The 21,339-nt window shown below is 34.2% G+C and overlaps 3 protein-coding genes and 1 long non-coding RNA gene across 7 annotated transcripts; all 4 read left to right on the top strand.

The window, feature by feature from the left end:
• The first annotated feature begins 67 nt into the window (after positions 1 to 67).
• On the top strand, positions 68 to 2,665 carry LOC135137627 (nose resistant to fluoxetine protein 6-like). Of its 2 annotated transcripts, XM_064067327.1 has the most exons (10): positions 68 to 131; positions 181 to 766; positions 825 to 1,021; positions 1,073 to 1,248; positions 1,295 to 1,463; positions 1,518 to 1,705; positions 1,757 to 1,901; positions 2,068 to 2,257; positions 2,308 to 2,450; positions 2,498 to 2,665. In XM_064067327.1, exons 3-10 carry the CDS (start codon positions 1,013 to 1,015, stop codon positions 2,639 to 2,641), a joined length of 1,164 nt encoding a protein of 387 aa, XP_063923397.1. In that variant the 5' UTR covers positions 68 to 131; positions 181 to 766; positions 825 to 1,012; the 3' UTR covers positions 2,642 to 2,665. The 2 variants fall into 2 exon arrangements, with proteins under 2 accessions (XP_063923397.1, XP_063923396.1); XM_064067326.1 differs by having other exon boundaries at positions 96 to 766.
• Positions 2,666 to 6,055: 3,390 nt separating this feature from the next.
• On the top strand, positions 6,056 to 6,507 carry LOC135137525 (uncharacterized). The gene is made up of 2 exons (XR_010281839.1): positions 6,056 to 6,236; positions 6,288 to 6,507. It is a non-coding gene; the product is annotated as an uncharacterized LOC135137525 (long non-coding RNA).
• Positions 6,508 to 9,586: 3,079 nt separating this feature from the next.
• On the top strand, positions 9,587 to 16,986 carry LOC135137456 (nose resistant to fluoxetine protein 6-like). 3 transcript variants are annotated; one of them, XM_064067120.1, is made up of 15 exons: positions 9,590 to 9,702; positions 9,757 to 9,879; positions 9,937 to 10,237; positions 14,219 to 14,487; positions 14,533 to 14,695; positions 14,749 to 14,993; positions 15,051 to 15,151; positions 15,210 to 15,406; positions 15,457 to 15,638; positions 15,681 to 15,849; positions 15,899 to 16,083; positions 16,132 to 16,276; positions 16,327 to 16,516; positions 16,569 to 16,711; positions 16,763 to 16,986. In XM_064067120.1, the coding sequence occupies exons 4-15, from the start codon at positions 14,390 to 14,392 to the stop codon at positions 16,907 to 16,909; spliced, it is 1,965 nt and encodes a 654-aa protein (XP_063923190.1). In that variant the 5' UTR covers positions 9,590 to 9,702; positions 9,757 to 9,879; positions 9,937 to 10,237; positions 14,219 to 14,389; the 3' UTR covers positions 16,910 to 16,986. The 3 variants fall into 3 exon arrangements, with proteins under 3 accessions (XP_063923191.1, XP_063923192.1, XP_063923190.1); XM_064067121.1 differs by having other exon boundaries at positions 9,587 to 9,879; positions 14,544 to 14,695; XM_064067122.1 differs by lacking the exon at positions 14,219 to 14,487 and having other exon boundaries at positions 9,587 to 9,879; positions 14,544 to 14,695.
• A 480-nt stretch (positions 16,987 to 17,466) lies between these two features.
• LOC135137318 (nose resistant to fluoxetine protein 6-like) lies at positions 17,467 to 20,382 on the top strand. Its single transcript, XM_064066942.1, has 11 exons — positions 17,467 to 17,520; positions 17,673 to 17,846; positions 17,899 to 18,143; positions 18,193 to 18,293; positions 18,343 to 18,539; positions 18,589 to 18,764; positions 18,814 to 18,982; positions 19,029 to 19,213; positions 19,264 to 19,364; positions 20,044 to 20,186; positions 20,236 to 20,382. Exons 1-11 carry the CDS (start codon positions 17,467 to 17,469, stop codon positions 20,380 to 20,382), a joined length of 1,692 nt encoding a protein of 563 aa, XP_063923012.1.
• Positions 20,383 to 21,339: the final 957 nt, after the last annotated feature.

The following is a 21,339-nucleotide window of genomic DNA, read 5'->3' as shown; positions in this document are numbered from 1 at the left end:
CGCCTCTCTACCACCTAGATGACTATGATAAATGCATGTTGTATGGTGAAAATGCTTTATATTGCGGAATACACGTTCAATTGTATCCTATAAATTCAAAGAATGTATCAGAGGTTTGGAAGATTATTCAAGTATGTAGCCACTGTTAACTTTTTCCGTCTGAAATATTAAGAATTTTAGAAAGTTTCATCTTCACCAGAATATTTTAGGCACGATTTACTTAGGCATGGAATTTGTGTGACCGAAAGATGTCCAGACATACCAAAAACTGAATTGCTAAAAAACAATTCGAAATATGTTAAACAACTGAGTAGGTGCTACAGTTCTACTTTCGAGGAAAGTGGGATTTTTGGAGAAATTGAGATCACGACATGTAGAACGCAGAAGTCATCATATTCTCTTAATAATTTAGACTTAATATTCGGGTAAAGAAGACGTGTATTCGGATATGTAGGGGACGTAGATATACATATAGCGGGACGTTTTTGCTTTCCAAGCGCACCTACAGCAGGTGCTTTCAAAGTTTGGTTAGATAACAACATATTTACTAAAAGTTCTGGGCTATCATCTCAAGAAAAATTAAATTTCCAGTATATACTGTCCCAATGAATATTAATTTTCTTGCAATAGTTTCTTATTGATAAATTACTCTAATTAATTTTCAGGAATTGTGTGATCGTTATTGTCTTACTTGTACTTTGTGCCTCCATTTATGACTCACTGTCTGGTTCACAATTTGAAGGCCAACATACAACAAACAATATCTGTAAGTAGCACCATATACGAGTAAATATTGACCAGGATCTTAAAAAGCTACATTTCAGTTAGTAAATTTTTCTGTTCATTTTCTCTCTTGCAAAATTGGAGACGTTTAACAACCGTCAGTTTTAAAACCGCAGACACCGAATTGCTTACTTGTCTACAGGGTGTACGCTTCTTTAATACCATCATCGTAATTGCTATTCACAGTTTTTCGATCAATGTGTTGGTGCCAATTTTGAATACTCACCATATGGAAGCTGTATATATTTTTCTTCTGACAGAAATATTTTCTGATTGTCGCTTATTCTAGCAAAGAGACAACAGAGCTTCTCATTTTCTTTTTGTTGGTATCGAATTCACAATTCTACAACCTTTCTTCTTAATATCGGCCTGGTTGTTAACTTATACCTTTTGCATAGACTCGGAAGGCAAGAAAATAGTACCTATATCGTACTGTATTAAAAAATTTTGCTCCAGAATCTTCAGGTATGATTGTTTTATAACGACATAAATATCTAAAATTCTCTTTTAGACTTACTCCAAGTATGGCCGTAGTAGTTCTTTTTACAGCGACGTGGTTGCCACATATTTCAGATGGACCTCTTTGGGGAATAATCGTAGAGCATGATTACAACATATGTCGCAAAAATTGGTGGACTAATTTGCTTTACATTAACAATTTCGTGCCTTCATATGACATGGTGATGTTCTTGACTGTGCACCCTAAATTGCGCTAATTATTATAAACATTCCAGTGTTCACCTCACCTGTGGTCCCTGTCTGTTGACATACAATTTTACGTGGTGGCTTTAATTGTTTTATGGTTTTTGTGGAAGTCCCCGGAAGAAGCGGGGTGGCTTGTAGGATCCATTTGGTCCTATCACATAGTCTACACGTTTTATCGAACTTACGGTAAAGTTAATTACACAGACCGCTCTCCAGAGTATGTTTAATCTTGATAACAAAGCAAATTTATTTAATGTGCAATTTTAAGGCGAATGTTGCAAAAATCAGACAACATAATGGAGGTTCTGCGCGTTTATAAACTAGCTTCGTCAAATCTCCCTGGTGTTCTAGGTGGTGTGGTTTACGGTTTTATTTCCTACAAATATCGAAACCGAAAAATTGTCACCAAAAAGGTACTTGTTTCTTGCTTAATGTTAACAAATTCTAAAACGTCGATCAGAGAGCGAATTCCTGCGGATAAGGCGGCGAACCGCCAGTGCAGTGATGTACTTGATCCTCGCGTCGGAGCGACTAACTGTCTTTTGGAATATTACTTTATAATGTTTAATATTATTTTAGATTTATCGTGTTGTATGGTGGATTTTAAGTTGGGCGTGTATGTTGATTGCTATAACACTTCCTGCGATTATTCTACGTTCTTTTAAAGAACGTGGAAATGATATGTACATATTCTATGTCTGTGTAGGTAGAACGCTCTATGTTTTTGGCTGCGGATTATTCATTCTGGGAATGACACAAGGAAATGGAGGTAAGATATTTATACTTATGTTAAATAATCTTCATCTTTTTTTCTTGAAGGTATTATTAGAAATATTTGTAAATCGTCACCAGTTAATATCTTAGGACGTCTGACGTATGGAGCCTATCTCATGCATCCCATCGTACTGCGTGTTAAGAAAGGACTAATAAGGACACCAAATTTTTTAAACAGCTACTTACTTGTAAACAAAGTCTTGTGTTCTGGTTTAAATTACCCTTTCGATTTTAGATCTTTGACTGCGTAGAGTCTATCGCATGGTCATTTTTAATGTCGGTATTTCTAACTTTGTTTTTTGAAATGCCGATCAAAGAAATTGTGCTTCGTGTGTTAAAATCACCACCTTTGCCAGATACGTCGCATAAGACAAAATAGTTGTCGAAGCAAGAAATCCAGAAATGCAAATAGGTATAGTCACACAAATACAAGTCCGTGTTCATACCAATAAATGTAAAGATGTTTTTGTTTAAACTTAACATGTGTCATGCACAATTCTTGTGTAGAATGAATGCGATAGCCTTGATGAAAACATGGGAGATTTACTAATATTAAAGTAATAAGCTCTAGAAAGTCTACCAGATGGGGTACCACACAAATTCATCGCCTGTCGCACAAAAACATGATTGAAAAAAGGAAAAGTCCACAAATTGTCTTCTTCATGTGGATCCCAAGCTCTAAAAAAGCACACTGTCTCTTCGCCTCCCGTACGGGTAAGGCTAAATCAGGACCATTATCCAAGCAAACCTGTTCGAAGTACTAGATTTTTAACGACACCATCGGTCCGACGACTTGTACTGTACTGGAGTACTGCCACTCCACACCTGACCTTTTCCGTTTTCCTTGAGTTGTCAAAGGCTCTCCGTGGCGAGCGACGTACAATTATGTGCCCGCCCTCACAACCGCTTGGTTAGCGCCCCCGGGGGCTATCGCTGGCCGAGACCCAACTACAAGGTGCCAAATTTTGCAAACCTTGAATTAGGAATTGAAGACTTAGTGCGTCTTCGATAGAGCTCTAGTTTATGACAACAACTTTGCACCAGCTAAAATGTGGAATTGACATAAGGCAAGAGAGGCTATGTTTTCGCCTTGTAACCTCCGCTAATACTGGCTAAGAAAGTGCTAATAGTCGAATTCTTTCGAAGTATAACTATAAACATGCAAAGTTAAGCATGTTTCTGAGAACCCATTTTTTCCCGGTAGTTATTTGCTTTAAATATATTTTATATTGTGCGGACCGTGCTCTCTTGCAATTTGCACCCCCACGACACAGGGGCTGCGGGGCTATTATTTGCTCCACTGGTTTTTACTTTACAGAGGTTATTACAAAGCAAAAAAATCGCAAAATTAAAATCATATCATTATCTTATAATTTTTCACAGAAGCGGGATTTGTTGCACTATACTTCAAGGGCGAGGGAAGTTCTGTCGAAATAAACTTCGACCAATTTTTCTACCTTTCTTTTTACTTGGAGTCGATGGAACAATTTTTGCGTGTTATTTCCTTAATTTTTCACATACAGAAATAAAAGTCGCAAGTCGGTTTTGCAATAGGTAAAAATAACAAATCGATGTTTTTTTCTCACGATCGCTAGTACCTTTTACACTGTTCCTGAGGTGGCGATTCTTACAAAAGCTTTACTGAAGAATTCAGTGGTTTCGAAAGTTATTAGTTTTTGTTGTGGGTTATTATTTTTTAAACATTTTGTAGAGTATACAACGTATTTCGTTCCTAAAAGGAGGGAAAGATTTGTTTCTAATGGCCATTACAAGTTGAGTTATGAAAAACAATTGGTATGCTGTGCATAGCGGCTTTGGTAAGTACACAACCATGACCTTAAACTCATTGTTCGATCTTTGTTAACAGCTTATCGCAAAAATATTTTTATATCATTTAGAGAACTATCTATTAATAGCATCGCTGTATTCCAAAATTCCCCTACAAAGCAGTACGATTGCTATAGTAGAACCTCCATCGTTCTTTAGATACGTAATTTATGGGTGCATAAAAAATTGTCTAAGCGGAAACAGCTGGTTTCTCTATACTTTTCCACGTTTTTTTTTTCAGCTACTGTGTTATAGAACAATGAGAATCCTCTCAGTGCCCACGTACGAGTATATAAAATTGTATGGGTAATTTCTTCCTATCAACACCTGATTATCAGCGTTTATTTTCACACATAACCAATCAATTTTATACCTGTTGGCTTTTACTAATCACTTAAAATTTATGCTTGAGAGCTGAGACAGGGCTATGAAAGCGTCAGCTGTTCCCATAAGAAATACATGGGGAGCTTACGGAACGACATAAAGAGGTCACTAGCGTCTCTAAAGGTGCTCCGACCTTGAAGAACATAGTTTCTTTTTCATTTTAAGGTTTTCGGTGATCGGTTTGTCTGGTTTTGTCAACAAGAAATGTCATATTAATTACAGGATCATACGGGATGTTATGGGTTAAAAACAAACGTAAAATTTATTTTAACAAAGTAATAGATACTTACGATACATGTAAAAAATACTAGAAAATTACAGGCTAAAAAGGTCAACAAACTGCAGGTTAAACGAAATAGTTTAATTTTCGATGTGTGCGTGTTTGAGCGGTCCAAGATTTATTTTTAAATTTTAGTGTGTACAAAATTCTAACTCTAATAAAAACTGAAACGAGGTAATCAAGAGGAAAGTCTTTGCAGGGGTGGTGGAATGGTATTTTTTTATGGTTCATTTTTTAGCCGCAAACCAGTTAACAACTACAGTGCATAAATTGGGAAAAACTCACAAAATGTATTACCCATTACCGAAGTATAAACTACAAAATGTTCAGGTGGCATCATTAAATCGCCAAAAATCACATCTTTATTGATGACTTTAAAATGTCACACAATTAAAACAGGATCCACCACTTCGTAAAAATGTGCAAAGTTCACACAAACTTCACAGAAGTGGTGGTGTAAGAATTTTCGTATTAATGAGTATCCACAAACATACCATAAGCCATAAACAGTTGTGTTCTTTCAAGGTGAGTTTCCGGTAACTCACATCACTTAATGATTGTTGAAGAGACCGGAATACAGGGAAGATGTGTTGTGGAAGTTTGTTTAAAAGAACACCTTTGCAAATTTTTCATTTCAAATAAAATAGTGTTTCACAGTTGGTTCTTGCACTTGTATCGAAATAATCTGCAGTAAATAGTTTCCGAAACGCTTTTTGGAATTGGATTGGTGTGGGATTTATACAATTCCCAAATTGACGCCTCACAGAGCCAAACAAATATGCCAAACAATACTGATTTAGTTGCAGCAACCTGTTAGTGAAAATTGTAAACAAATTGTATTCTGTGAAAACTATTAAAAATAATAAACAAAATGTTTATGTTCCTGAAGTTGTTTTTATTTTTTTGTGAGTGATTTAAAAATATTAAGAGTGAAAAAATTTTGCAATTCACTTGTGAATAACAACTTATTTTTCAGACTTGTTAAGGATTTAATAAACGCAGTTTAAAACGTCAAAATTGAATAAAAATGTTTTGCTTGAATATATTAATAATTTACAAAAAGAAACAAATCGCCAATGTCACTAGTACATACCAGCCATTTTTATTTTTGTGTACAATTATTAGTATTATACGAATGTTACGAAATATTTGAATCTTTGTGTTTCCCGGGAACCGGCTCCCAAGGTCACACCCGTTCCGCAAATATTGCTAAAGTATCGTTACGGATATACTGTGGCTGAGATCTGTGTGGCAGATTTTGCAAATGGTGGAACTCCTACTGTATCTAGTCCGAATAACTACTGCATCGCAAGCTGACAGTTAATTAGTTTCGTTTAAAGACTGCCCCAGCTCACAACTCCAAAATGAGAACTTTAATCGTTCTTACAATAATTGTTTGTCTTTCGGTGACATTAGCTTTGCCCGTAGTGGAACATGATCAGAACTATAACATAGTGCCACTTTCACGTTTAAGAAGGGAAAGGTAAGTTCTTTTTAATTGGAAAACAAAACGTTTTTAATAATAAGATTACAGGGAAACGAAGCCAGAAGTCGCACACACAGATGAACCTAAAGTCATTGGTTCTAGTACCCCTAAACCTAAATTAACTGACGCTGAACTTCTTAAGCGTTATCAAAATGATCCCTGGAAAAGAGTATATGTAGCCCAAAGTGGTCCTTTTCCAAACTACTCGAATGTAATTAGATTTTAATGAGTTTGCGAACTTGTTATTTTCAATAAATCATGCATTTATCACAGTGTATATACCTACCTTATATTTAATTATTTGTATATGTAAATAATAATAATTGTTGCTGTGCTAATTTAACACTTCTTAAAATAAAGAACTACTCTGGTAATTTAATAGTAAATTTTGGAATAAATATGAGGAAAAATTAGAAATATGAGCAAAAATTAGTATAACATTGTATACAAGTGTTGTAGTGGAAACGTTTATTCTCAGTTCTGCACAATTCCCTCCTCTCTTTTTGCAACATGTGGATCTATGGGATACAATTGATATGTTTGAAATTTTCCACTAAAATCAAGATGTCGTGGAAGATATTCTTTCAATAAATTTGAGTTTTATAAGGTTCACCGGTAAAATGAAAAGTTAGCATCAAGACACATATGTATGTTCATAAAATAGAAGATCAAACGATGATAGTAAAGTTTTATTATTTTCCATACTTACTAAGCATCTATGCTAAAATATAAGTATGTTCACTTATTTAAATTTATTTATTTAAAACAGGATGTATGTCGTATCAAACTACTTACTGCAAAACATAATCACACGATTAAATAGTTATACAACGGTGGAAGTTTACGAACTTTTTTTTTTCATAAATTAAGTAATTGACTAATTAGCTTTCGCTCCTGGTTTCGTTGGGAATACACTTACTCACAAACAGGCTTCTTGAACGATTATAACGACCCTGGCTGCTATAGCTCACTTCACGGTAAAGGAAACAGTAATGATATGTCTATTTAACAGTTAGGTATGATGAAAAATATTTATTATAAATAAAAAAATAAAAAAAAAACATTATTATTAATAATAATAATACCATTTATTGTAACCAACAAACACTAAGTCCAATTACAGGATACAATATCAAACAAACCACTTTCTTACATATAATTAGGAAAAAAAAAAAATAAATAAATAAATAAAGTAATTCTGAAATACAAATACAAATATTTTTTTTAATTTAAATTAAAGAGTTTCTTGCATTCCCTAATAAATGACGGACAACTATGAGTAAATATATCTACATATTTGCAAATATTGTTATAATTCCTACACATAGTAAGTATAGGCGAGTACATATGCTGATTAGTCTTAGGTGTACTATAATCAAAGGTTAACATTAACCTAGATGTTGCACGAGGTACATGAAAGTGCAACAGTCCAGTTAGAGATTCAGAAGTGAATATACAATTAACTAATTTATACAAGAATACGACAGACATATAATTACGTCTTACTGCTAATGACACTTGATTAAACTCTTTTAATAATTCAGCTTGAGCACAATGTTGTGGTGGATATCTACCATATTTAACAAAATATAGGTATTTAAAAAATTTTCGCTGTACTTTTTCTATTGTATTGATGTGTACATCATAATAGGGAGACCACACAACTGAACAATACTCAAGCTTGGTTCGGACCAGTGCATAATACAAAACTAATAGACTATCAATATTACTAAAATTAGCCGTATTCCGTCTAATGAATCCTAGCAATTTAAGTGCATCATTTGAAATTTTTGTTATGTGTGGTATGAACGAAAGCGTAGTGTCTACTAAGACACCAAGATCACGTACACAAGACGATTTGGTTATAATTTCATTATTGATTGTATAAACAAAATTAATTGCAGTATTTTTTCGACTGATGGTCAATGACTGACATTTTTTTATATTAACAGATAATTTGTTGTTTTTGCACCAAACTAAAAATTTATTAACATTTTCCTGCAAAGTTAAACAGTCAGTTTGAGAGTTAATTGTATTTATGATTTTTAAATCATCAGCATACATAAGAAATGGACAACTAAAACAAGACTTTACATCATTTATATAAATATTAAATAGTAGGGGACCAAGGTTTGACCCTTGCGTCACGCCACTACTTACTGGAAATGTAGAAGAGCACAAACCTTTATATTCGACATACTAGTAGCGATTACTGAAAAATGATCTAAACAAATCCAGTAAACTTTGGTACAAACCTAACCGACTGAGTTTACACACTAAAATTTCATTATCTACTATATCAAATGCTTTTGTCATATCAGTATAGATTATGTCAACTTGCATACGATTAGCAAGTGCATTTAAAACAATTTGTGAAAATTCACACAAATTCGTGCAAGTGGATCGACCTTTCACGAATCCGTGTTGTTCATTAATAACTTGTAACGAAAAATGACTATACAGAACTTTAGAAAAAATCATTTCAAACATTTTTGCAAAATTACTGATTAGTGATAATATAATATTATTAGAACCCAACACTGACCCGGAAATGACCGGCATTCAGGTAAGACTTCTAACATTACGGGCAGTAAATAATAATATGCATTGATTAGATTAATATAGAATTTTTGAGATCCTAGAATTGCAGCATACAAATTCGTTTGCAATTATTCTGTAATCTTACCCCATCCCCAAGAGTCTAGCGTAACTACGGATCATTTATCCGCACATTATTTGAAAAGTGACCTACACTACTCTGACCTACTGGTGCTAACCTATTCTGATTGACATGATCAGATTGTTCCAACAACTTCGAACAATATGACATGTTCTGAACAAAACAGGATTTTGCATTTTGACAATTATTGAATCATTTAAGTGTAAATTTATTAATATAATTATAAATATACAACGTGTTTCAAAACGATTTCCATCTAGTCGCCTATGGTTGCAGATTTTCTTCAGGGAAGCGATTTCAAAGCTAACTAGATGAAACTCATTTTGAAAAACCCTTTATAATATTAATTATAATTTTATATGTGTAGGCCTATGTTATTTTATACCAATTAAAACCCATTTACTATGTACAATATTACATTTAAATTAATGCCATATTTTTTTAATTTATAAATTAAAGTAAATTTAATATAAATATTAATGATCTTATTACTAAAGCAAAATTAGAAATAGTACGAAATTTATCGCTATTGTTGAGTAATAAATGCATCACTGGGTTTACCCCGGCCCCTTACTGAATTATGGCAAAAATATAAACAACTTCGAGAGCCATTGCGATAACCTTGTTCAAAGAATTATCGTTGCAAGAGCTCGAGTAGCACGTGCATGAAATAAGTATTTGTCGCAAGAGTTTGTTTCCATTTATTGCATTTATTTATTTATTCCACATTGAGAAGTTTTTTAAATACAGTCAAATGTTTAGTTTGATTTCTTACTTCCGATGGTAGCTTGTCATAATTCGTATGAATGCACAGTAACAATTTTATAGGTCTTAAAGGCGACAAAACCATATCTCAGCTGCCGATCGTGAATTTGAGGGCAGTGTGTGGTAAGGTAGTACTCGGGTTACATGAAACATAAAAGTTGGGTGTTAAGGTGTTGATAAGAGGAGAAGATGATGGTAGGTTAGAATGAACCTGGCCGTAAAAGTAGTGTTGATGTGTAAAATCTGTGGCAGGTACCGGGGTATATACCTGGGTACTGAGGGCGTTCTCAGGTGAGGCGTCTTTGGACCATTGCACAGCAGGCTGGCAAAAGCCGCGAAAAGGGTGTCCAAGCTGTTGGACGACCGGTGGGGGCCGTGGTGGCAACCAAATAAAACAGAGAATACGTTGACGGGTAAGGGTTGGGAGATTAATTCAATGGAAAAACAGTGACGTATGGATGTGGAGGTCTCTTCTTCTGGCCGTGACAATGCTCTTTTTGAGGGGGCTGTGGGCAAGCTGTATATCCCAAACTGTACACTAGGGCGATTTCAGGTAACTCGATAACGTCAGCAGGAGATCGCGCGGCGAAGATGACGCAGATGATATTTACTTCATCAATCAAATTGTGTTCCTCGAGTTCAAAAGGCCACGAGCCGCCACTGCGAAAGAAACGAGCGAATCAAAAACTGTTGAATGAGTTCTATGTATGCATCACTCATAAACATGAAATAATTGATAGAAAGAAAACAAATTGTCCCAGTCTACTTTCACAAAACTTTCCTCGCGCCTGAAGCAGTGACTATGTATTTATTTAAAAGACCGGCAACCCCGTATCCTTATGCGTACCAGTGAGTTAATATTGGCGATCAGATGCCGCCCCAAAATGCGACAAAAGCCCTCTAACCTTCAATGGTTGTTACTAACACCATTTTACGGGTTGTTGTCTGAGCTTGTACAACACAACTACTGTAAGTGAATCGCTCTTGCAGCCGTTTTAGTTTGAAATTTAACAAGTCGGACGGCGCGGAAAATTACTGACACTTTGCGACTCGAATCAAATAAGGGTGTGGGGACCAAAAATCTGCGCAAGTTTCACACAACCATAACTTTATTATTGAATGACGAATTAAAAATGCAACTGTCAGGGCCGGCTCTAAGGGACCAGGCGCCCCGATGCAACTTACTGTTCAACGCCCTTAAAAAAATTTTTGTAAAAACAAAACAAATAAAGTTTTATAATCACATATTTTTGTAGAGAGATACTTTTTTTTAACAAACATGCATAAAATTATGATGAATCAATCTTAATATATAAAAGTGTTTGTCTTAACTGACAGACTGACTGATTCATCAACGCAAAGCCTAAACTACCGAAGCTACAAACATGAAATTTGAACAGTAGGTTCCTTTTGTGTCATAAGCACCCATTAAGAAAAGATTTCTGGAAATTCCGCCCCTACGGGGACAAAATAGGGGATGAAACTTTATGCAGAAATCCCGTGAGTTTTTAAGTCAGACGGGTTCACTGGGGAGGGAGGAGTGAACGAGATGAAAAATGATAATTTCCGAGGTTTCCACGGTCAGAATCAATACATGATCGTTTTCCGGGTTGGAACCGTGTAATTTATCAAAAAAGTTTCGCCTCTGGTATGGTTGACATACTGAGTTACCGTGCTCTTTTGCCTTATTCTTAACCCTGCTCCCGAAGATGCCACTTACGAAAGTGTGCGAAACGTTGAGCCCAAAAACTCAATTTACACGGTTCCAACCCGGAAAACGAACATGTATGAAAAATGATGAGTCCTAATTGCGAATTCCACGCAAACGGAGCTGCGGGCAACAACTTTTCTATAGTTAAGGAAATATCGTTGTACCCTATAAAATTTTATTGGCAATAACGAGACGGACAGTAGTACAATAGCAAGAGATATTTACAACTTAAAGTTGTCGCGTGGAGGTAATCCGCAGACCTTAAATTTCTAAAGCTGCGGAAGTCCGACCCTGTACGTACAATTACCTGCTAAATGTTCTCCGCCAAATTCAGGGGGACTAGTGTGAGCCATAAATATTTCTCAGCATTGTACTACTGTCCGCCTCGTTATTGTCAATAAAATTTTATAGGGTACAACGATATTTCCTAAACTATACATAGTATAAGTATAAAAATATTTATATTGCAAATGTTTTCAATTTTCAATATTTTTTTTTATTTTTTTTTGATTCCATTACGTCCCCCAACAGGCACCGAGGCCCAACTACAGGGGAACGGGACATACACGTTACACCCAGAGCCATGGCGGGAATCGAACCCACGACCCAAGGTGTAGCGGGCAAGCATGATGCTAACTAACCCACCCCGGCTCCTATTGTAAAATTGATACGATTTCAAAGTTATTATTAAAATTAATGATGACAAAAAGCCACGAAATGATACAGAATTACACAGAACCAAATTCGGCTACAAACAGGAACAGTGAAAAATATAACAAAACTGTTGAACAACCACCACCACCAAAACCAACCGACTAGACTTGGAAAATAAAATTTTTAAGTATGCCGACATAGACTTTTATGGTAAAAACAAACGTGGCAATTGTTAGGAAAAACATCTGCTGTGTGGTCATACCGCTGTCTCGTCAAATTGTACCCAGATAATGCATCATAAATCTGGTTATTTTTTGTCGGTATTGATCTAAAGGTCCCATCACCCAACCCAAAGGCGCACTCTTTTTCAATTTATTACAGTTTGAAAATGCCAGGAATTGACTTCTTGGGATCTGTTTTGGTGGTCAGAGTGGAATGTTAAAATATAGCTTTTTCTGAAAAGTTTTCGATGGGCGCCTTGGTCTGTTACTGCAATAATATTTTGTTGGTAGTGATTGAATGCAAATGTAATATTAATTTATTTTTATACAGTTAATATAAAAGCATAGGCGGCGCCAGCCGCCCGGCGCCCCTTGTCACGGGCGCCCCGATGCGGTGCATCTTTCGCTTACCGTGTTGAGCCGGCCCTTGCAACTGTTAACATTTATAAAACAACTTTATAGAGTACGATTTGCAACATATCTACTTGCTTCACAAATTTTTGTTTTAACACGGCGCGCCGCATTAAATTTGTGAAAGCCAATATTTTTTTCTGCCAAATTTTCAGCAATACACACTGCTTAATTCTATATATGTGAAGGGTTCCTACCCTACATTTTTCACACAAATTCCACTTTAGATTTCTTCAAAAGCGTTCAATTGGTCACAGTTGAGGGACGTTCGGAACATTTTTGTCCTTAGGAATAAACTGAATATTTATATAAGTCATTTATGCATCAATAACGTTGGCAGTGTAATGATTCAGAATTTTTTTTTAATTTTTGCTTTTGTTCCAATTTTTGTTTTTCTGAACATTTGGGAATTGATTTTCGCTTTGCAAATATGATTTTATTCTCCCTTAGTAACGTACTTTTTGCTGATTTTAAATTTCTGTCCAAAATTTCTAAATGGCATTCCAAGTTTACCGTGGTTAGTGAGTATGGATGTTAAAAATAGGACACACTATTTACACTATTATATTACTAAATTACTAGTTATAATGTTTCAATACATGGTTACTGCCGTGGTTCTGACTGATTAAGGCTTCTCTCCTCTTCTGGGCCATTTTTGTTGCTGGAATTCCACTTCTTGTCTGTCTTTCTATCGAATTACCATTCTCTACAGTTATAATTTGTCCTTTTTGATATCCCCATTTGGAAAAAGTGATTAAATGTGAAGGCCTTTTTTAAATGCATACGGTCTGTATAAAATTCGGCAAACACATTTCGGCAATTATTTTCATTCGCACAAAATATTAAACTTCTAGTGGAATTAGCGATAACAATTTTTGATAAGTCGTCGCCTGGGAACATGTTTGATCGACAGACCAGAGCGCGCTCATGCCAATGTCGATTCTAAGCGTTCAGAATTGAAAAAAGAAATTGAAAAGTTCCCAAAACTGATAATGTTGAAAAAGTTGAGAAATCGGAAAATCTATAAATCGAAAAATTTTAAAAATCGAAAAACCAAGATGGCAAAATTTGTATGATTTGAATGAGTTTGTCGCCTCAAAACAGGGAACTAAAATTATTAATTAAGCTACAATCGAACAAAATGTTCTGATTATTATTATTATAGCACTGACGTACAGCATTTTCGAAAAATGATAAAATTTTGAATTTGCGAATTTTATCCTTTCTAAAGAGAACTCCTACAAGTTAAAATAAAGATATGTATGTAACGTTAAAGTAAATGTTAAAAGGCGTGCTACGCGTATACATCAACAGAGTTTTTTCTTTACAAAATTTTGTGATATCATCAATACTTTTGCAAGGGCATATGTATATCAACTTGGGTTGGTGTAGTATAATACTAATAATAACCTAAGTTTAATATCATTATTTTTGGATAATAAATAAAAAAGTTATTCAAGGTGTCCCTTTTTAGCTAACTCACCCTATACATATATACAAATTTTTAAGATGTAGATAGTGGTAATTTCTTTTTTAGTTTTAGAAATTTTTCAAGTACATGTTATGAGAAAGATATTGAATTACAAGTTCGATTTATTACCAAATACATAGTTTGTGAAACTATTTTTTACTAATCTCTGTTAATTTGCACGGATTGAAAGCATGCTTTATCGCAAAATTACATTGTTTGTTCTATAGAAACTAACATATGCTGGCATACATTTCCATTTATATTTTTTGTCATGTGGCTGTATACATATTGCGCTACAGCGCTGTTACTTTTGACAAAATCAAAGGCCTTATCAGGTAGGTAACATTTTAATAAAAAACATATCCAAAAATTATTATTAGGAAAATTTCAGATCGTGAATATGCTTCGATGCCGCCACTTTTTCACATGGATGATTTTGATACCTGTATGTCATATGGAGAAAATGCTCTGTACTGTGCTATAGAGTTCCAGCTCTCACCCAAAAATTTACACAATACATCAGAAGTTTGGAAAATTATTCAGGTATTTGAACCACAAATCAGTTTTTTTCTATAATAAATAGTGTTAAATTTTAGAAAACCTTGTCTTCGACAGAATATTTTAAACATGACCTACTCAAACATAACATCTGTGTAACACAAAGATGTCGACATATAGCAAACGTGGAGATACTAAATAACAACTCGAAGTATATTAAACAACTGGGTGAATGTTATAGTTCCAATTTCGAAAAAATGGGTCTCGTTGGAGAAATAAAAACAACACGTTGTAGAACGAATAAACTTCCAACTTTTTTAAATAATTATGACTTTCTATATCTGTAAGATTCTCTTTTGGGTTTGTTTTTTCAAGTAAAATGCTAATTATTATTTTCTAGTGCACTTGTGATGTTCATCGTTTTGCTCGTACTTTATGCCTCATTGTATAATATAATTAAAGATCCAGATTTAAAAAACACCGAATTTGAACAGACTATCCGTAAGCAAGAATTTTAATATTTTTATCCGTTTAAACTTTGAATAGTTAATGCTTCCAGATGGTAAATACATTTCCGCATTTTCCATTTTTCAAAACTTGAAACGTTTAACGACTGTCAACCTAAAAGATCCAGATATGGAAGCACTCAGTTGTCTACAAGGTGTCCGCGTTATTAACATAGTTACAGTCATTGTTAGTCACAGCCTAACAATTAACTTTGCATTTGCAGCTATTAATCCTAGATATTTGGAAACTGTAACTACTGAATTATTGCCATTCCTAAGTACTAAAATCAGAAATTTCAGTTACTACTTAGTAACAATCTCGGTGACGAAGCTATTCGTTTAGATTCTAACTACAACATTGTCCAGCCTATTCTGCTGATCTCTTCGTGGCTGTTAACTTACAACGTTTTGAAGGAATGCGAAGTCAGGCGAAAAATGTCTATCTCGTACCTTGTTTGCAGATTCTGGAGCAGATATTTCAGGTAGAATTATATAAAAAAAAGTTTTACAAGTTTTTTTTTAAGATTAGCGCCATGTATGGCTGTGGTACTTCTATATTCCGCAACATGGATGCCACATCTAACAGATGGTCCAGTTTGGGATCACACTGTCTTAGACGAACATCAAATGTGTCGAAGAAACTGGTGGATCAATCTGTTATTCCTTCATAATTTTCAACATTTCCAGGAAATGGCAGGATGCTTTACAGATGTCGTTTCAAATTTCTAATTAATTGTTTTAGTGTGGGACGCATCTGTGGTTCATTGCTGTAGATCTACAACTTTACTTGATAGGTTTAATTATTCTCTGGGTTATATGGCACTACCCACGTAAAACGTTTTGGCTGTTTGGAAGTATGTGGATCTGTCATGTGATTTATGTTTTCTTCAGAATCTATAACAGGATAAACTTTATTGATTTATCGAAGTAAGTTTTGGAGGTTTAATGTAACAGAAATGTTTTTCTTTTTTGTAGCCAAAGTCAGTTTGATGAAGAAAATTTAGTTGAAATTTTTAATGTTTACAAGCTTTGCTGGTCCAATATTCCAGCAGTTTTAGGTGGTATAACATACGGTTACATTTTCTACAAGTATAAGAACAAAAAGTTATCTACAAATAAAGTTAGTGTGAAGAAAAAAAATCGTTCACGATAATTGTTTAAAAATTGTAGACCCATGTAGTATTATGGTGGATTTTAAGTTGGGGTACAATTATAGGTTTATCCAAAGTTTTGGGATTAGCACTGGATACTTTTCAAAATAACGTAAATGAAGTCTTGGCATTTCGTTTGTGTTTGACCAGGACTATCTACATTTTTGGTTTTGGTTTGTTCGTTTTGGGTCTGACACTTGGACAAGGCGGTATGTAGGATCGACCAATTTCGAACATTTAACGAAAGCAGTGTTTTCTTAGGCTTAATTAGAAAATTTTACACAAGCACTCCAATGTATATACTGGGACGTCTAACTTATGGAGCCTACCTCATGCACGTCTTCATCATACGTTTCAAAATTGGTATAATGAGAACACCGCGTTTTTTCAGTAATGGCTCCTTGGTAACAAAATATTGTTCTTTGTTTTGTAATGTTATAATAATTGGTTTTTAGATCTTTGACGTGGTCGGGGAAGTCGTATGGTCCTTTTTGTTGAGCGTTCTGGTATCGCTATTTTTTGAAATGCCCTTCGAAAAAGTAAAGAGTTATGTTTTAAAAGTAAATCAAGAACAAAATAGAAATTTTAAGAAGACCGAATAATGTCATTACCACTGGTTATAGAAATAAAATAATTTACTAGTAAAAGCAGTTGTAATATATAATTTGAAATTTCAAGATAGAGTAGAATAAACTAAAACTAAACTTCAATCATTATTTTTTGAGTCTCCCTACACCTATAAGCAAATCTAAAAAAAATTGAATGCATTTTTTGCAGTTTCAAAGTTATATTGTAACATGTTGATTTTTTGGACATCCAAAACAAAAAGTAAGGTGGATTCATAAGCCACAAGCATAAAAGAAATAAGAAAATTTTGAGCTGACTCCATCAGTTTGTTGCTGAGGGTGATCAGACAAATTTGGTTTACTGTTTTACCATCTACACGATAATCCAGTCCAGCAGTTTCGAAGATTATTTGTCTGATAAAATCGCCAGCCGATCACAGGAGGTATATTGTTTTTTTGCTTGAGGTCATAAAACATCGAGAAAATATGATATTATCCTTGTCTTACGACCAAGAAGTAAAAATACAATAATGTAGACAGAAATGTGTTATATTATACGGTTGAGTGAATATTTTCCAAAAAATAAAACAAACATGTTAATGCTAAATCAAAGCGCCATTAAACGAGTGCCTACGTGCTGTATCAAGGTAACTATTCACGACAATGTAACATTAACAAAAACACGTCGTTCCAACACCACTTAATCAAAATGTGGATGCAAAAATATTGGCGTGCGTTTTCTCTTCTATTTACAAAAATATGGGTAGTCACCGGTACGTGAATATCTTGCTTACTACAGATACCCATAAATAAAATTCTAGAAACAGAATATGCGTCCATGCCAGAGGTTTTTCATCTCGACGACTACGACAGGTGCATGCTACATGGTCCAGACGCTCTGTACTGTTCAATTTCTTTCCAACTTTACCCCAAAACTGCAGAAAATACATCAGACGCCTGGAAAGTTATAGAGGTTACTAAATCATTAGAAGACTAGTGCTCACAAAATTTAAACGCATTTTTAGAAAGTATCAAACGCTCAAAGCTACTACAGGCACGACCTGTTACGACACGGTATCTGCGTTAGCCAAAGATGCCCAAACATTCCAAAATTAGAACTTTTAAACAATAATGTGCATTATATTAAGGAGCTAAGCGATTGTTACAGTACTAAATTTGAGAGATTAAGTATTGAAGGACGAATTCGAACAATATATTGTCAGACTCGCGACAGTTTATACCCTGTAGACTTTTATGATTACATAGTTGGGTAAACACACACATTTTTCTTTTTTTATTGATTAATGTATTCGTTTCAGCATAATTTTGTTAACAATTATTGCACTTGTGATAACAGCATCACTCTACGATGCTTACCACAGCCCCAATTTTAGCAACGAAAAGTTTAGAACAAGAAAATGTAAGTAACTTGTTACACCAAAATATATTCTACAGGCTCAAATCTTCAGTTGGTATATTTCTTTCTTCATTTTCCATTATTCGAAATTGGAAAAAACTAACAACCATCAATTTGAACAATCCGGATGCTAAAGCCCTTAGTTCCTTACAAGGTATACGGTTCTACAACGTGGTTGGGGTTATCATAGCACACACTTTTACCATAAACATGGCGGTACCAATTTTAAATCCTCGATACATGGAATCTGTACTCGCTAATTTTTAATTTTACTCATTAGACTAAGCGCTAATTTCAGCTCAGAGACCGCAAAATTGATCAATTCTGGGGATTAGGTAGCAGATATGTGACAATGCAAACATTTTTCTTGATGTCAATTTGGTTATTGACTTACAAGTTTTACAAAGATAATGAGGGAACCAAAGAAGTGCCGTTTAGATATATCATTCAAAAAATCACCAGCAGATATCTCAGGTGGCTAAATTTGGATCGTTTTCTCTAATAATAAATTCTGCTATTCTAGACTAACACCACTAATGGCCACTACGATTCTTTTCGCAGCTACATGGATGCCTCATATTTCTAAAGGTCCTCTATGGAATTCGATCATCGGGACTGAATATAATCTGTGCCGATCAAATTTATGGAACAATTTCTTGTTCATCAGCAATATTTTCCCTTTTCACGAAATGGTTAGAATTGTGTTGTGACTTAAGAGTTGCTCAAAATTTTTTTCAGTGTGCGAATCATCTTTGGCATATAGCCATGGACATGCAGTTTTGTGTACTGGCGCTGATTATTCTGTTGTTTTTGTGGAAACACCCAAAGAGAAGACCAGTGATTTTATTAGGCCTTTGGGTGTTTCATGTTGTTGACACTTTCTTCAAAACTCTCAAGATAGAATTTAAGGAAGTTGATCCAGAGTAAACATCAACTGTTCTACAAACAAACAAATTGAGAATTTAATTTGCAGGTCCAGTTACAACACAACTTTGGTTAATATGGAAGATAATCTTAACCTCATTAAAGCTACCGCGACAAACATACCAGCGATTATTGCTGGGGTAATATATGGTCGGTTATTTTATAAATACAAAAATACAAAATTGTTGACGAAAAAGGTAAGCTTCCTAAATAATTTCCCAATCTATACATAATTAAATTGATAAATGATCACTATTGAAGACTCATGTTATAATTTGGTGGGTACTAACTTTAACTACCTCACTTGGTACTACGGTACTTCCAGGATTTATTATCAACGTTTTTCACGAAAATTACATTTTATATACACTCTACATTTGTCTAAGCAGAACTGTTTTTTCTTTTGGTACTGGTCTGTTTGTGTGGGGAATGACGCAAGGGCACGGTGGTAAGTTATTTTTTGATCTAAGCAGTTTTGACAATATCTGCAAAAAATTTAGAATTGTTTTAAGGAATTTCAGACTAAAAAATAACTACTGTTCGAAATAGTAGCAAACAAGCTAAAAATTTTGTAATAAAGTATTCTTCCTTCTGTATTATTATTTTAACTTCAAAAAAAAACAAATTTGAGATGTGTTAAAAATTGTGTACTGGGCTACAATTAATTTTTTGTTTGGATATTTCTGTATTTGCATAAATTATAACACCATCCTCATTAATACGTTTTTCTTCGTTAAACCAATCTCTTTATTTAGATTCTTCTTAAAACAATTTACTAAACGATTGCAAAAAATACTAGTTTATTAATTCTTTCTTTAACTGGTTCCAGGTATAATAAAGAAAGCTTGTGAATGGCCTCCAGTATACATTTTAGGTCGACTAACTTATGGTGCTTACCTTATACATCCATTTATTCAGCGTCTGAAAGCTGGAATTCTTAGAACACCGAATTTTTTAAACGACTATTTACTTGTAAGAAAACTTTGCTTTGTGGGTTGAGAGCCTAACGTTAATTTTGCAGATATTCGAATGCTTGGGTTACGTCACTTGGTCTTTTCTTCTGTCCATCCCATTAACGTTATTTTTTGAAATGCCGTTTGAAGAGATCAAAAACAATACGTACAATGCAATGAAGAAAATACAAAAAAATCGTCAAAGAAACGATTAATATTAATAGAAAATATGTGTGTATGCTGAAAAGGCAAAATAAAGCATTTACAAGGTTGGCATAAATTCTAAATTATGTTCAGGTAGAAGTGATTTACAATAATCCTCAACTCTCTTTGTTTGACCTTGATGATATCTTGTTTTTTTTTTTTAAGTTTAAAAACGACTTTAAAAATGAGGTTATAAATTCAAATATTTAGTGTGACAAATGTGGAAGCTGGGCTGCTAAAGTTAGATTTTATTTATCAAAGTTGACACCATTATTATAATAACAGGCCATTCCTGCATTTGAATTTCTTTATACGAGACTGTAGGAGTTGTATCTAGCTGCACCGAGTGGTATGGTGCATTGTCCAAAACCACTACACATATTACACATTCAAACCAGGAATAAGCTGTTTAGTATTATTCACCCAACTTTGAAAAACTACTCCATCTTGTGGTAGGTATTCTGTCATTATTTCAGTTTAGGAAAAAATCCCAACCCTCTAAAAAGCCAAAAGAAAAAAAACACCTCCCATGCAAAATAGTAAACCTTTAATCATCACTGGTAATTTTGATGGGGTTATTTTTCAATTCGGTCTCATGTACCTGCTCACCCATGAATGGAAGATCCATTCTGATAAGCCAATTTCTCCTTTAAATAAACAAACAATACCTATATTTTCTCTGAAATTTTAAAATTGTAAAAATTTTCTTAAAAAAGTGATTTTTGATGCAACGACATGTTTTCATTCATGTACAGTTTTGCGCCGTTAACTTCTTTGTGTTCATATCCCATGGATTTTAAAATAAAAAAAAATGGTTAAAGATTATTTCGACAGAACTTCCATCGCCTCTAAAGTATAATAAAACATCCAGATTTTTCAAAAAAATATAAAATTGCTTTGGCGAATTGTATTTTTTATGTATTTCAATGTTATTTATATAAAATTGTACAGGTCTGCAGATCAACGAT

The sequence above is a fragment of the Zophobas morio genome, unplaced genomic scaffold, assembly GCF_036711695.1.
Source record: "Zophobas morio isolate AGI-343-1 ecotype UQ-CSIRO unplaced genomic scaffold, CSIRO_AGI_Zmor_V1 ptg000029l, whole genome shotgun sequence".
NCBI classification, from domain to species: domain Eukaryota; kingdom Metazoa; phylum Arthropoda; class Insecta; order Coleoptera; family Tenebrionidae; genus Zophobas; species Zophobas morio.
This window is presented reverse-complemented; position numbering and strand designations above follow the sequence as displayed.